This window comes from Littorina saxatilis, linkage group LG1 (genome assembly GCF_037325665.1).
Source record: "Littorina saxatilis isolate snail1 linkage group LG1, US_GU_Lsax_2.0, whole genome shotgun sequence".
Classification (NCBI taxonomy): Eukaryota; Metazoa; Mollusca; class Gastropoda; order Littorinimorpha; family Littorinidae; genus Littorina; species Littorina saxatilis.
The window spans coordinates 41909043-41925333 of record NC_090245.1 but is presented as its reverse complement, the minus strand read 5'-3'; the positions used below and the strand labels follow the sequence as shown (position 1 = coordinate 41925333).

The window sequence follows — 16291 nt, the reverse complement described above, 5'->3', positions numbered from 1 at the left end:
CCGGCTTTTGTTTTTGGCTCACGTAAGTGTAGCCTATGCGATCGTAACTTTGTCTGTCTGTGCGTGCGTGCGTGCGTGCGTCTGTGCGTGTGTATGTCTGTGGTAGAAACTCTAACATTTGAAGACGTCACATTACATTGACGTCACATTATGACGTAGGAGGGTTAGACGTCACGCGAAGGAAGTACTGAAAGTCTCGGTCATTATTATTTTGAGCGCGCCGAGACTGGTTGGCAGTCGTGTCCTTGTAAGTAGGCTACATGCAGACAGACAGATCTAGATCTAGTGTCTCGCTTTCTTGCACAGTTTCACCTATGCTCTTTCTGTGTGTGTGTGTGTGTGTGTGTGTGTGTGTGTGTGTGTGTGTGTGTGTGTGTGTGTGTGTGTGTGTGTGCGTGTGTGTGTGTGTGTGTGTGTGTGTGTGTGTGTGTGTGTGTGTGTGTGTGTGACGGAGTGATTGAGTTTGTGTTACTGTTTGTCGATTTCTTACGTGAGCCTTGATGGCTTCGCCTCTTGTTTTTCTTTAACTGAATGACAGTTTTGAAAGGTAGTTGGGTAATTTGTTGGCTCAGGTCGCACCAGATCGGTATATTTTTCTTTGTTTTGATCCACATTTGTCTTCTAGTAAATTAACTTTTTGGAAGGTGTTAGTGTTAGTCTTGGCAGGCTCAGATTGCTCCACGGTTTACCTTGTTTTTATCAAGAGAGGTGTCGGACGCCTGCACGAAAACTCCGATTACAGACTAGTTTAGAAATGGCGGCATGGCACGGCAGCCACAGGGTCGGACAACGATAGAACGGACGGTCGGGCGAGCGGCGGACGAACCCCCGGCCCATCGAAAAACTTGAACAATGATAGTAGTACGAAGTTTCAGTTCTATCAGTTTTTACATTTAGTCAAGTTTTGACTAAATGTTTTAACGTAGAGGGGGAATCGAGACGAGGGTCGTGGTGTATGTATGTCTGTGTGTCTGTGTGTCTGTGTGTGTGTGTAGAGCGATTCAGACTAAACTACTGGACCGATCTTTATGAAATTTGACATGAGAGTTCCTGGGTATGATATCCTCAGACGTTTTTTTCATTTTTTTGATAAATGTCTTTGATGACGTCATATCCGGCTTTTCGTGAAAGTTGAGGCGGCACTGTCACGCCCTCATTTTTCAACCAAATTGGTTGAAATTTTGGTCAAGTAATCTTCGATAAAGCCCGGACTTCGGTATTGCATTTCAGCTTGGTGGCTTAAAAATTAATTAATGACTTTGGTCATTAAAAATCTGAAAATTGTAAAAAAAATATTTTTTTATAAAACGATCCAAATTTACGTTCATCTTATTCTCCATCATTTGCTGATTCCAAAAACATATAAATATGTTATATTTGGATTAACAACAAGCTCTGAAAATTAAATATATAAAAATTATCATCAAATTTTTTTTCCAAATCAATTTAAAAACACTTTCATCTTATTCCTTGTCGGTTCCTGATTCCAAAAACATATAGATATGATATGTTTGGATTAAAAACACGCTCAGAAAGTTAAAACGAAGAGAGGTACAGAAAAGCGTGCTATCCTTCTCAGCGCAACGAATACCCCGCTCTTCTTGTCAATTCCACTGGCACTGCCTTTGCCACGGGCGGTGGAGTGACGATGCTACGAGTATACGGTCTTGCTGCGTTGCGTTGCGTTCAGTTTCATTCTGTGAGTTCGACAGCTACTTGACTAAATGTTGTATTTTCGCCTTACGCGACTTGTTTTTTTACTGAACTTGACAGTAATTCACCTAGTTTGACAAAAAAAAAAAAAAAAAAACAAAGATATACAAAAACAACAACACAGGGACAACAAAGCAACAACAAAATAAAAATAATACACACACACACACACACACACACACACACACACACACACACTGACACACACACACTGACACACGACACACACACACACACACACACACACACACACACACCGCACACAGAGACACAGACACAGACACATACACACACACAGACACAGACACATACACACACACCGTCACACACACACACACACACACACACACACACACACACACACACACACACACACACACACACACACACACACACTGGAATGACTTTAGTTTCAAGGAAAGGGGTTTCCTCTTACACAATGAATTATCACAGTAGAAAATCTAATCCCAGATCTCCCGTGGTTGCAAAGTTACAAAAACTTACCGCCAGTCCGACGGGGGGGGGGGGGGGGGGGGGGGGGGGGACGCAGAAAGGTCGAGGCTACCAAAAGCATTCATTGGTAATCCCCCCAAATCCGCCGCCTATAGCCTACCACCCCCGCCTCCCAGATCCTCCGCCCCCATGTACAATCATTATGTAGGTAAGCTATTTCTTTTAGGTGAGTAGGAGGCACCTGTCGTATGCCTGTGCGGTGTGTGTGTCTGTGTGTCTGTCTGTGTGTGACTGTGTGTGTGTGCGTGCGTGCGTGTGCAGTGCGTGCGTGCGTGTGTGTGTGTCACAGTGAGTGTGTGTGCGCGTGCGCGCGTGAATGTGTGCGTGCGTGCGTGCATGCGCGCGCGCGCGCGCGCGTGCGTGCGTGTGTGTGTGTGTGTGCAGTGAGTGTGTCATTGTGGTAAGCAATTCGGTAAACACACAGCGAGACATTGATGTCGCAAAATGCCTTGTGTTTTATTTGAAGAAGACAAAAACACTCGAGAGAGAGAAGAGAGAGCGGGGGGGGGGGGGGGGGGGGGGGGTGAGGGGTGGGGCGATAGGGCAGAGAGAATAATCTCTCGCTTCAAAAAACCCTATCGTGTCCTCAGTGACAAGTGTCTGCTACTATATCTTGTGACGTCAGAGGAGTTGACATCCCTGAAAGCACGCTGGAGACATATGTATACACAGGTCTACATTTATCTATACATCCGCTAGCACATTTTGGACCCTTCACGCACGCGTGGAGGTTCTGGTTACAGTCTGAAAGGGATCTTGACGTCAAAGTGAGAGTGTGTGCGTAGTTTTTAGTGAAGGGGGAAAGTTCTTCTGTTACGTGCGGAATTGTAATTATTCAGTTTGCTTCTGAGGATATGTGCGTGGAATGTATCAAATGCGTTATTAGTGATTTACTGATTATCTGAAAAGAAAGAAAAAAGGAAAAACTGAGGAGGAGAGAGAAGGGGAAAAGCAGCATCAATGGATCCGAGAGCAGGTGAGCGCTGTCTGCCAGTTTGTGTTCTGTGTATGAGTGTGGGTGTGTGTGTGTGTGTGTGGGGGGGGGGGGGGGGGGTTGTCAAATATTAGACTCATTATTTTCTTTTTTTGCAGTTAAAAAATCTTGCGTCCTGTTATGTTAAAAATCATATCGTCAGATCGGTCAGATTTGTTTTAATATATTATACAAAGTACCTGCCCTTTTCGACTTTCTTTGCCACTGTCTGTCATGGTTTCTTCCGTGCGCACTCTCTCTGTCTCTGTCTCTCACTCTCTCTTCTCAGTCTCTCTCTCTCTTTTTTTGTTCTCTCTCTCTCTCTCCCTCACTCTAGCTTTCTCTCGCTCTCTCCCTCCCCTCTCTCTTCCTCCTTTTCTCTCTCTCTCTCTCTCTCTGACATGTCATCAGGGTCTTAATGTATTTGTTGAATTTTATGCGTGACTATAATTTATAACTGTGCAGATACTATTGCTGTTATTTTAACCACTATTGTAAGGGGCTGTGGCCTTAGACAATTAAAGATTTGTTCTTGTTCTTGTTCTCTCTCTTTCTTTCTCTCTCTCTCTCTCTCTCTCTCTCTCCTCTCTCTCTCTCTCTCTGCGGGCTCTCTCTCTCTCACTATCCCTTTCTCTCATTCTCTCTCTCTCTCTCTCTCTCTCTCTCTCTCTCTCTCTCTCTGCCCCCTCCCCCCTCTCGCTCTCTCCCATCCACCTCTCTCAGTCCATCGCATTTTCATCTTTGGTTCAACCTCCAACGACGTTTTCACAACCTTAATTACGACAACAGTAGAACTTTTTGGCATTTAAAAACATCCGGAATCAGTTTCCTAACGTCCAACGGGTTTCGTCTACTAGACCTTTGTACCCGGCAGAACTGAAAACATAATATGACAATGACGAGTCCGGACTCCTAAGTTTAAGACGCAGCTGCTGGTCCCAGCGTTCATGTTCCTTTTATAGATCTAAAAATAATAGTTTTAGCTCATTTTCAGGTCAGTTTCAATATTCACATTAATGTATTCAGTTATCATGTTTTTGAATCATTTTTGAGTAAAGCATTAGCACGTCCGTCTAAATTACGGTACAGGGATTGTTCACTAGATGTTGTAAGGTCAAATTCGTCAGATGACGTCCCCCCAAGGGTACTGTCACAAAGAAAAGCTAAGACTGCGACAGCCGTCCTTCTTTACATCAGATTGACACACCTGTCCTTACCCCAAACACTTGTGAACCAAACTAGAAAGGTGAAACACAGCCTGAGTATACAGTACATACCCACACGCCTGTGTAATTAATTTAGTTGTGAACCTGTTACTGTCAGGCTGGTTGTACAATGTACAAGCCTTGTCTTGGTGGGTCTTTGCTACACCGTATGTACATGATACAGCTTTGAGTCCCTTTTCATCTTTTCTGTGTGTCTGTATGAATGTGTGCCCGTTTGGTCGTCTAACTGCCCCCCCCCCCCTTTTTACATTTAGTCAAGTTTTGACTAAATGTTTTAACATAGAGGGGAAATCGAGACGAGGGTCGTGGTGTATGTGTGTGTGTGTGTGTGTGTGTGTGTGTGTGTGTGTGTGTGTGTGTGTGTGTGTGTGTGTGTGTGTAGAGCGATTCAGAGTAAACTACAGCATAAAGGGACACAATCACACCTTTTGTTTGCCTGTACGTGTCTGCAATGAATTGTAAATGTGGGATACCTTATGCAAAGCGCCTCACCACGCTCACTGGCTGTAGGATCACGCATCCCCTTACTGAGTCTGAACACCTGTTTGCAAAGGGTAGCGACAGTGTTTGAACAAGTGGTGAACCTGGTTGTAAAATTGGGTTGTATTTAAAGCAAGTTTCCAGTGTTTTGTTTTTACCCCGAGTAATACTAAAAATATGTCTGTATATTCCAGTAAGATCGTGGTGATAAAACTGGGTTGTATTTTATGCATTTTTCGAATGTCCCCCCCCCCCCCCCCCCCCCCCCCCCCCCCCCCCCCCCCCCCCTTCCTCTCAGTCTCTGTCTTTTATTTCTTTTTATTTGTGCACTCTTTCTGTCTGTCTTCCAATCTTGTTTTGTCAACTGCATGAACAAAAATGTTACCCTCCACCACGAAATGAGTCGCATGTCACCTCGCGCGGTTCTGCGCTAGGCTTAATGTAAGTCCGGGGAGTGTATGGTAACAGTGTGAGGGTCACCTTAGTCACAGGCTTATAACTCAAACAGTTTTTGCTCTTTTCTAAAACGGTTTTCACCACTGGATAGAGCATAAAAAACTCTTTAGGAAAATGTAAAAATATGAAAATCATGCAAAGGTGACATGCGACTCATTTCGTGGTGGAGGGTCACAATTATGTACAATGGAAGGAGTTGTGCCTTTAACTCGTAGAATTTTCCACGAACAAGGACTGGCGCTTGATCGGGTGTCAGGGCTGAAATTTTGAATTTGGAAGCAGTGAAGCAGAACATTTGTAAGGCGGAGGCCAGCCATTGGGGTTATGGCACTCTTCCTTTTCTCTAAACAAACAAACAAACAAACACTCAAACAAACAATTAAAACAAAAGATTAAAACAAACACACAAACAAACATTTAAAACAAACAAAAACAAAAATGAACACACACGAACAAACATTCTCGATGAAAATTGTACTGCAAGCAAGCATCGGTATGGTTTTTGCATGATGTCATGCAAATCTCATTTTTAACAAAAATAGACTTACTGTGTTTTGCCAGAGATGGGCAACCAGATTAGGCAGCTGTCTTCTTCTCTTCTTCTTCTTGGCGTTCGCAGAGGTTACACAATCAGTCCAGCACTGGTGATAAATGTTGTCGTTTTCTCCAACTCCTGTCGACTGCCGTATAGTTTGGTCTGCAAGGGAGTTGGCGACGGCCACACTTCTTTTCGTTCCTCATCTAGTCGGGACATCGCTGTAAGATGTGTTCCGCTGTTTGGTCCTCTTGACCGCAGGCACAGGTTGGTGATGGCGCCAGCTTGAACTTTCGGTTCATGTGAGCATTGAGCCTGTTGTGGCCAGTACGCAGCCTGATGAGGTTGACTTGCTGCTCTCTGGACATTGTGTGGTAGTCATCTCTGTTTGTCCTTGGCCTCATCAATGCCTTGATGATTGTCTTCTGCTCACTAAAGCTGACACTGTTTTCAGGTTGGTCTTCCACGGCTCCTTCTTTTGCCAGCTCATCTGCCCTTTCATTTCCTGGTATCCCACAGTGTGCTGGTATCCACTGGAGGACAACTCTTCTGGTTTGTCTGACCATCTGTAATGCTTTGGCCAGCTGTGGGAGTTTGTCGTTCTCTAGGGCCTGAAGGACTGAAAGGGCGTCCGAGAGGAAGACAACTTGGTAGCAAGGGTCTGCGGAGTCCTGAACGAAGGAGGCGGCCTGCATGAGAGCTTCTGCTTCTGCTTTATAGTTTGTGCAGTGTTTGCCAGTGGCAACGCTGGATGTAGCTGTATGTCCCCCAGGGAACTGGATGAGAATGCCTGCACCTCCATTGAGCACGGCGTTAGTTGCTGATCCATCGGTGTATACATGGATCCACGCCTCTTTTGGGTACTGTTCGTCGATCAGGGCTAAGGTGAGTGCCTGTCGAGCTGTGTCATTCTGATCTTCTCCTGAGGTAACATGTGGAACACTGGTGCAGATCTGGATGCCTGGTTTCTCTGTTGCCTTGGGGGTTTCCTCTTCTTCTTGAGTCAGAGGTAGAGTGTTCTGTGGAAGGACTTCCCTGTACTGTCGAGAAAGTCTCTTGCTCTCGTGTACAAAACTGCTCCGTTTAAGCCGGTTCTTGGTGAGGTTGCTCAGTCTGTGCTTCATGTGGTGGTCGGGTAGGCACTTGAGCTTCTCGGCCTGTACCATAGTCTTGGCTTCTCTTCTTTGACAGAGGGGTTGGATGGTGGTAAGCTTCTCCATTTCCTTGATGGGCGTGGATTTCATTGCACCAGTGATGAGTCGGAGGGCCTGGTTTTGCACACGGTCAAGGGTCTGCAGGTTTGTCTTGGCTGAGGTTGACCACGCTGTGGAGCCGTACTCGAGGTGGGGTCTGATTGTTCCCTGGTATACTGTCTTCAGTATCTTCTCGTTCGCTCCCCAGGTGGTACCTGCCAGCTTCCTGAGTATGGCTAGCTTGCGCCGGGCCTTCGTCTCTGCCTGTGCAATGTGTGGTTTCCAGGTCTGCCGCCTGTCAAAGGTGACACCAAGGTACGTTGCTTCTTCATCCTCTCTCAGAGGAGTTCCACCAAGCCTAATGGTTCCGGCTTTCTGCTTTGGCGACAGTGTGAATAGGGTGGTGGAGGATTTCTCCTTGTTGATGGAGACGCACCAATCTTCTGCCCATGCGTTCAGCCTATCTGCCGCTTGCTGCATTCTGTAGGTGGCAGTACTTGCGTGCTCCTCCTTGCACCAGATCACAAGGTCGTCTGCGTAGAGAGCAGCTTTTATCCCCTTGGGCATCTCAGACACCAGATCGTCGATGAAGAGAAGGAAGAGTGTGGGGGAGAGGACTCCGCCCTGAGGGACGCCATGACGAAGGAGGAACTTCTTGCTTTTGGTCTGGTCGACGTCAACTCTTGCCCTGCGGTTATAGAGGTAAGAGCGAATCCACTGGTACATGTTGCTGGACACGCCTTTCCTCAGCAGTTTTACAAGGAGTCCATCTTTCCAGACCTTGTCAAAGGCCTTCTGAAGATCTATCCAGGTGACAAAGACCAGCTTCTGTTCCTGAAAGGCATCTTCAACTTCTTGCGCCAGGTAAGTGATCTGATCTTCAGTGCTGCGGAACTGTCGGAATCCAGCTTGCTCATGGGCGAGGAGGTTCCTGGATTCCAGGTACCACCTGAGGCGCTCGTTCACAATTCTCTCCAGGGTCTTCACAACACAGCTGGTGAGGCTGATTGGGCGATAGCTGGTGGCCTTCTTTGGATCCTTCCCTTTTTTTAAGATGGGGATCATGATCGCTTCTCGCCAGAGTTGTGGTAGCGATCCTTCTTGCCAGCTGCTGTTGAAGACCTCGAGTAGCTTGTTCTCTGCTGCACTACCAAGGTGGGTTAGCATCTCGTTGGTGATGCCGTCTGGGCCAGGGGACTTCTTCGCCTTTGACTTTTTCAGAGCTGAGTGCAGCTCGTGGAGTGTGAGTGGTTGACTCATGGCGTCCACTGTCGACTGTCTGGCAGGTCTCTCTCTTTTCTCTCTTCTTGCTTCTCTCTGTTTCTCTGGGCTAACATGGAGGTTGCTCTCAGCTGCATAGCTTTCAGCAAATTGGTTGGCAGCATGCTTTCCAGTTAGCACCTTCCCGTTCTCTTCTAATGTGATCTTTCCTCTGCTGGTGTTCTCATCATTCAACTGCTTGGTGAGCCTCCAGAGCTTTCTGCCATCCTTCTCAAGGTTCAGAGAGCTTGTTTTCTCTTGCCAGCTTCTCCGTCTTGCCTGTAGCTTCTTTTTGAGAAATTTGGCTTTGGCTTCCTGGAGGCGGATGTTGTTGTTTTGTGACGGGTTGACTTCTGCTTCCCTTCTGGCGTCTGCCAGATCATCATCCAGTTCCTGCAATTCATTGCTCCAGTAGGGCTTATAGTCTCTCCTGGCACCCCTGGGAATGGACTCACGCGCTGCTCTGAGGATGCTCATGTTGAAGTCCTTCGCCACCATGTTGATGTCTCGACCCTCGACTCTGATGTCTTTGGTGAGTTCGCTGGTGCGGTGTCTAAAGAGGAACCAGTTCGCTCTTTTGTAGTTCCACCGTGGGAAAGAAGCTTCAGTGCAGGACTCCATGCCCAGGGTCAAAAAGACTGGCCGATGGTCACTTCCACCTAGCTGTTCTCCGACCTCTCTGCTGGTTAGCTGGTGCATGTCTTCCGTGCAGAGGGCTAGGTCAGGAGTTGATGTAGTGTGCCATCTTCTGGAGTAGAATGTAGGGCAGTCAAAGGGACTGTTCAAAAGGATGAGACCTTTGTCGTCCTGCCAGTTCTCCACCTCTTCTCCTCTCCGATCCAGGTGGTCATATCCCCAACTCTGTGAATGACTGTTGAAGTCACCCACCACGATGAAGTTGGAGGCCTTTGCAGGGATCGTGTCAAGGGCGAGGTGTCTATCATTGGGGCAGTAGAAGTTGACAAGATGGAATTCTGATGTCTTCGTCTGGATTCGAATCACCTGATATTCGGAGTCCTCCATGTGCGTTTCTATCAAACAGGCATTGATGTTGTTCCTGATGAGGGTCAGGATTCCTCCTTTGCTTCGGTCTGTTCTGTCGGACCTAAGGCATTGGTAGCCTCTCACTTTGAAGGACTTTTGGGGTGTCAGGTGCGTCTCCTGAATACAGCAGATGTTGATGTTCTTCTCATGCAGGATATGCTCCAACTCTGTCTTCTTGTTCAGGATACTTTCTGCGTTCCAGTGCATGACCTGAAAAGGTCGCTGCTGACTGGGTTTCTTCCTGGTTGTGGTGGTGCCAGTCACTTTCCTCCCGTGTCCCCTGGCGTGACAAGACGGACGGGAGGGACCTCCAGTAGTTGGGGCTGGGTCCCTTTGAGGCATGGGACCCGACGCTGCTCCACCCTGGGGGGTCCTCAATGGGCGAGCGCCATTTCCATCTGTGCTGGTTGATTGTGTCATCATTTGCGTAAGTGCGTGTACCCGTGGTTTGTTAGAATGCGCCGTGCGGCCCGGGTCCTCCGTCTTCAGCATTCGGGGTTTTCTGTCGGGGTTACCTCACCCTTAGCTCATGGCCCGTACGTCCTACCCTGAGAGCACAGGGGGGAGGATTTTCCGGGATCCCACCCGGAGCCAGTTTGGTCCGCGGCCGCAAGCGGCTGATCTCCATATCTGAAGACCGTTCCCCTATCCGCCACCCGGGGACGCGCTGGGTTGGGGGTGGTCGCCCCACTGAAAATCCCACACTGGGTTAAGAAAGATCAGCCTGTCCCAGTAGGCAGCTGTAACACTGATACTCATTACATAGTGGACTGTGTGGTGTCGTATGTACATCTCCTCTTTCGCTACAGGAACCTTATTTTTTCTACGACCGTGTGTACCATATTTCCAAGTTACACACCAAATTTCACCTCAATCGAACGAACAAACAAGCAAACCAACAAAAACAAACAAATACACAAATACACAAATAAACAAACCAACAAACAAACCAACAAACACACACACACACACACACACACACACACACACACACACACACACACACACACACACATTAATAACAAAGTAAAACTTATACATACACGGGGGGGGGGGGGGGGTAAAAATGAAGTTCTGCGGGGCAAGACTGATGATTTTCCTGTTCCAGACACGACCCAGGAGGGAACGGTTCACGACACAAGCTTCGTCCCACTCCCCCACGACAGGAGCCAGTTTACCTACGCCTCCTCCGTATCGGAGTTCGGGGGTGGTCGAACCCGCGGTCACCACTACAACCCCAGCGCCTCCTATGTGGACCCTGCTTCACAGAGCTATTTCTCCGTGCCTGGTGTTCGAGTGAGTTGGAGGGTGAGGGGTGCTGGTGGGGGGGGGGGGGGGGGCGGGGGCAGGGGGTAGTGGGTGTTGAGGGGGGGGGGGGGGTGAGAGAGAGAGAGAGAGAATGACAATTGACAATGACAATGACAATGAACCACTAGAGAGAGAGAGAGAGAGAGAGAGAGAGAGAGAGAGAGAGAGAGAGAGAGAGAGAGAGAGAGAGAGAGAGAGACTGACACACACACACAGACAGATAGATGCAGGCAAGGAGACAGACAGACAGACAGACAGACAGACAGACAGAGACAAAGACAAAGAGGTTTGTACAAGGCGGCGTATGATTATGTGTGTGTAAACAAACAGACAGGCAGGCAGCCAGGCAGGCGAACGGACAGACAGACAGATGGTGTCCCGCCCGTGGCTTGTCCTTTATTATTTTCTTGTTGGTGTTTACAAGTGTTTGACGAACAAACGGATCAACAGACTGACAGACAGACAGGCTAATATCACACGTGATATCCTTGTCCGCGGATTTTTTTTAAACTAAATTTTGTTTGAATGCATACAACCTGTTGATAACTTTGTCGTAACATTTCCTCTGTTCCGGCTGACAAGTCTGATTAGCAGGACCGGACCGGGGGGGGGGGGGGGGGCTTTGAGGGCTCTAGCCGCCCCCCCCCCCCCGCTTTTTTTTAACATTTATTTTTAAAAGCCGTTGTATATTATTGTAAAAAAAAAAGGGGGAGAAAAAAAAGACAGGTTGAGCAATTTCTAAGCTCAGATAGCCCCGTTTGGCTTCTTTGGGCGCATGCCCCCGGACCCCCCTACGAATCTCAGCCGCTTCGCTCATTCGTCTAGGTCGCTTCGCTCCCTTTACTTAGGCCCCCCCCCCCCCCCCCCCCCATAACAAACTAACTGATCCGGCCCTAGTATCTTTGTAATGTATACACATGGCTTGCTGTGTCAGTTACGAGTGTAAATCTTGTATGACACAGCATGCAATGTAATATTCTGTTTATCCCCGAGTACGCAGTAGGAGGGTCCAGCAGACTTTAATTGTGTGTGTGTGTGTGTGTGTGTGTGTGTGTCTGTCTGTCTCGACTTAACAGCTTATTGCTGGGAAACTACTGGGCGCAGTTCTTTCAAAAGTTGATACACTAACTTGATAATAGGTCCGATTGATCGTATTAAAACTTCAGAATGTTACCTGGGACCTAAATGCGAAATATTCCACCAAAACGACTCTTAACGGGGGGAGTTTTTGCGGTGGGAGGCTGGTCGCTTTGCGAACAGCCTGAACTAAAGGGGAGACTTGGGCGGCCTCAGCCGAACACGTCACGGAGTGACGAGAAAAGCATGATTTGCAAGCCAGCCGCAGCTGGTGGGGATTTGGTCTCGGCAAAGAAACTACAATACAGTGCTTGGTCTCGGTGAGACTGAAAGAGAGAGAGAGAGCGACAGATACACACAGTGATTCAAGGCGCACAACTCTAGTAAAGTTGTCGTAGCACGTCCGTCTATGGCCAAAGTGATCCGGGTTCGATTCCCGGCATGGGCGGTCTATTTTTTATTTTTTTAATTTTTTTTTTAAATTCTTGTTTACTATTGTTTATTATGAACGTTTTAATGTTTTATTTCACTCTAATAATTTTTTTAATTGTGTAAAATAAATAAATAATTTTATTTTTTTTTTTTTTTTAGTGATCTGGGTTCGATTCCCGGCATGGGCGGTCTATTTATTTATTTTTTCAATTCTTGTTTACTATTGTTTATTATGAACGTTTTAATGTTTTATTTTACTCTAATAATTTTTTTTTTAATTGTGTCAAATAAATTAAAAAAATTTTTTTTAAATCCACGTGCACAAGACAAAAACTTTCATACTCGGGGAGCGAGCCAGTCTGAAGAGTACTCGGGTCCAGCGCCAGCGTTTTTTATCAGTTCTACATACTGTACTTGCGTGCCTTCTGCTCCAAACGTCCCGGAGTAAAAGTTTCCATATTTGAACCTCGATCTCTTCCAAAGCCTCGTGAAATCTTTTTCGTCAAAGCAAAAAGACGTCACTCTAGAAAGTATAGCGTGACGTGTATGTTATCAAAATTCTTATAGCAGTAAACAGAAAGCGCACATGTTTGCAAACGTGTTTTCAGAATGACGTTTGTCTCGGTGAATTTGTCATCACGACAACCAGTGGACAATTAGGTCACCACTACAACCAGTTTGACACGACCTCATTTACATGATATACCCACGTGTGAGTGACAGGTTTAGTCGGTTATGACATGGGTGGGGTCTCTCCCGGGTATGTAGGATAATATCAATATCTCGGCAGTGTCTAGATATCACCTCTTTTTTCAGATTGTGGAGATTGACCCCTCAGTGCAGATGTTCCCCTCCCATCCCAAAGGCTCCATGGTGACGTCAGTCCTCTTCACCTTCATCTGCTGTTTCATCTGTTCCATCCCTGCCGTCGTGCTCAGCAAACAGGTCAGTGTTGTGTCACCTCCCCTGCCCCGGCCCCCTCCCCCATCCCACCCTCCCACCTGTTGTTACACCGTGTTGTTGTGTTCATCCCCGTCCCCCTCAGCCCGCTATCTCTCCCCCCCCCCCACCCATGTAACGACCTCAACTATGAAATAATGTTTACCTTCGTCTGCTGTTCTTTCTGCTCCTTTCCTACCGTCGTGTTCAGCAAGCAGGTCAGTGTTGTGCCCCCCCCCCCCCCCCGATCTCCCAAACCCGCCACCAGCTGTTGTTACACCGTGTGGAAGTGTTCACTCGCCCCAATGTTGTCCTCTGCCAATGTGCCATGAACTCACTTTTACGTTCATCACCTGTTTTGTCTGTTCCATCCCTGCCGGTGGTGCTCAGTAAGCATGTACACGAGGAGTGATTCATTGGTTGTGTTCACCCCCCCCCCTCCCCTTTCGAACGTCTTCTCCCGTTAATACATTGGTTGTTTTCACACACCCCCCCCCCCTTTTATAGCATTGGTTGTTCTCACTTCAATTATCTTTTGTATGTGTACCTTGTTTTTTTGTTTGAAAATATCAAATATCTAAGCTACTTATCGAAAGATTGATTTCAGTACTCAATTCTAGTGAGTGCTGATATCTTCAGAAACAAACACACGAAACCAATTCCCACAACCAAACCATAAAGCCAAACCAATCCAACCCGCAACCAACCATTCCATCAACCAAATCCATTTATTTGTCTCATATCTTCCACAGGCCATGGAGTATCACAGGGAAGGAGAAAAACAATTGGCTGCCAGCTTGGCCAATCAGATTGCCTTTTGGTTAATCCTCTCCGTGATTGGTGGAGTCCTGTGCTGGGCGGGGTTTGCGGTCATTGTGTATGCATACAAATTCTGAACCACTCTGGCACTGTCATTATTTTTGTCAATCATGTTGCATTGTCATTCTTGCTCGCTACAAAGACAACTAAAAGACTTACCCACACACAAAAAATTAAATGTGAGAGTTGGCGACATTTTTTTAATTTCATAATAAAGAATATAGGGTTTGTTGAGCATCCGTTTTGAGGCTATCCGTTTTGAGTATACATGTACATTGTTATAAAAATTACTAGCCGGTTTCTTGAGCAAGCTTGTTGTTGTTGTTGTTGTTGTTGTTGTTGTTGTTGTTGTTGTTGTTTTTAATAAAAAAAATACATTTTAGCGCCTTGTTTTGGGTATTCAAATAATTATGTCACTTACCGTGCCGGATGTTTTCTTAATTAAATAATGGCATACAGTTGTGTGTGTGTGTGCGTGTGTGTGTGTGTGTGTGTGTGTGTGTGTGTGTGTGTGTGTGTGTGTGTGTGTGTGTGTGTGTGTGTGTGTGTGTGTGTGTGTGTGTGTGTGTGTGTGTGTGCAATTAATTCGTGCTTGTACTTTGATGTTTTCTCCTCTTTACTAGCGGGACAATATATTGTAGTCACTCTGATGTTTCCTATTCTTTTATTTCTGTTTGGATACAATTTGGTAAAACTTATACTGCAATGTGATCTTTTTAAGCATAATTGTATTGATGAACTGCATGGAAGGCTATTTTAAAAAACGGTTGATTAATAAAAATCGGTTGACTACTTTTCACGAATGGACGTGTTTTACTAGTGTTGTGGAAAGGATCAATATACATATATAATTCATATCTTCTGTGACTTTTTTCTTGAAAATATGTTTTCTTCGTGTTCAGCTAGCGAATTGCAATACCCTGTAACATATTAAACGCGAGAGTTGTAATGGTGTTCTGTGAAACTTGTTATGTTTAAATATTAGTATGCACATGTGTGGAGTTGCCTTCATTTACTGATAGTTTTAAATAACTCTTCTGTAGACCACTGCACTGCTACCCGATTATGGCACAATATTTGGACTTTCCGAGGTATACACTTCTGTGGACTGTGACGTTGATTTATTTTCTGATATATAATATATATACATATACATATACACACGTATGTACTTGTAATCAGGGATGTCGTCTGGTGATGGCAGGTGGAAAAACTTCTTTCAAATCGCTGAAAACAATGCCGTCATTTCGGCAGATCTGCTGAAGATTTTTTGGGGAAAAGGTGACGCCAAAGACTGCCTAAAACTAATTAAAAAAACAAATAATCCTAAACGATTGTGGCCATTTCAGCAAGTTTGCCAAAGAATAAAATCCGAGCAACAGCCTGTATATATGTAAACATTTAATTGGTCAACTTATGAATAAACCATACACAGGGATCGCGCTAGCTTTTTAAAAAACGCGTAAGTCATACGCAACGAAACGAAAAAAACGCGTCACGGACCAATATTTTTGCGTACTACGAAAACACGTACAGACACAAACAAAACACGCACGAAAGACTTAAAAACACTCCTTACGGCGAGTTTTCCTGTCGAACTCCGCGCACGCCTGTCGAATAACACCCCTGCTGTCTCCAACCTTCGGGCCTTGCAAGTTTGTTTCCCGCTCTAATACGACTAGACACACTTTCCGCCTTTTGGAAGCGCGAGATGGGAGAGCAGCTAATGTCTGTTTCATTATCCGACAAGACATTATCTGGTAATACCCTCGTTACGTTCGTTTGCGATACTTCGATGCAAAAAGAAACGGACTTTAGTTTTGACGCGCAGATTTCATGTGTGTCGTCACTTCTCGAGCCCTATAGTCAGTTTCAAGTTACAATATTTTTGCGTATGGCTTACGCGGCGCGGCGAAAAAAACGCGTCAGCGACTTTTAAAATGCGTCAAATACGCAAAAATCGTGCGTAAACGTGATCCCTGCATACAATGCAACGCCTCTGTAAACCAATGCAATGAGCACTATGAGGTAATACAAACCTGCTGACGTGCACATTCTTAGTGACGTCGGTATGTGCTAACGAGCAGGTATCAGCAGGTATCGGGTGTACATCAGGTGTATATCAGGTTAAAGGCATGCACCCGTCTGACACTGTCGGCATTCCCAGTTAAGGACTCGGGTAAAATGACCTCGAGTTCCAAATGTCTTTAGCTAAAACACCTGGCTGGTTATGCTTTGTAAACTTTAACTCTTGAGTCATTGGGGGCACTAACATGTTGGTGTACGTTTCATTTTTGTTGAAAGCGACAGTGAAAAGGCGAAG

At 46.1% G+C, this 16291-nt stretch overlaps 1 protein-coding gene across 1 annotated transcript; it reads left to right on the top strand.

The window, feature by feature from the left end:
• The first annotated feature begins 2872 nt into the window (after positions 1 to 2872).
• Positions 2873 to 14917, top strand: LOC138969947 (uncharacterized). The gene is made up of 4 exons (XM_070342587.1): positions 2873 to 3202; positions 10502 to 10689; positions 13027 to 13155; positions 13902 to 14917. Exons 1-4 carry the CDS (start codon positions 3187 to 3189, stop codon positions 14043 to 14045), a joined length of 477 nt encoding a protein of 158 aa, XP_070198688.1. The 5' UTR covers positions 2873 to 3186; the 3' UTR covers positions 14046 to 14917.
• Positions 14918 to 16291: the final 1374 nt, after the last annotated feature.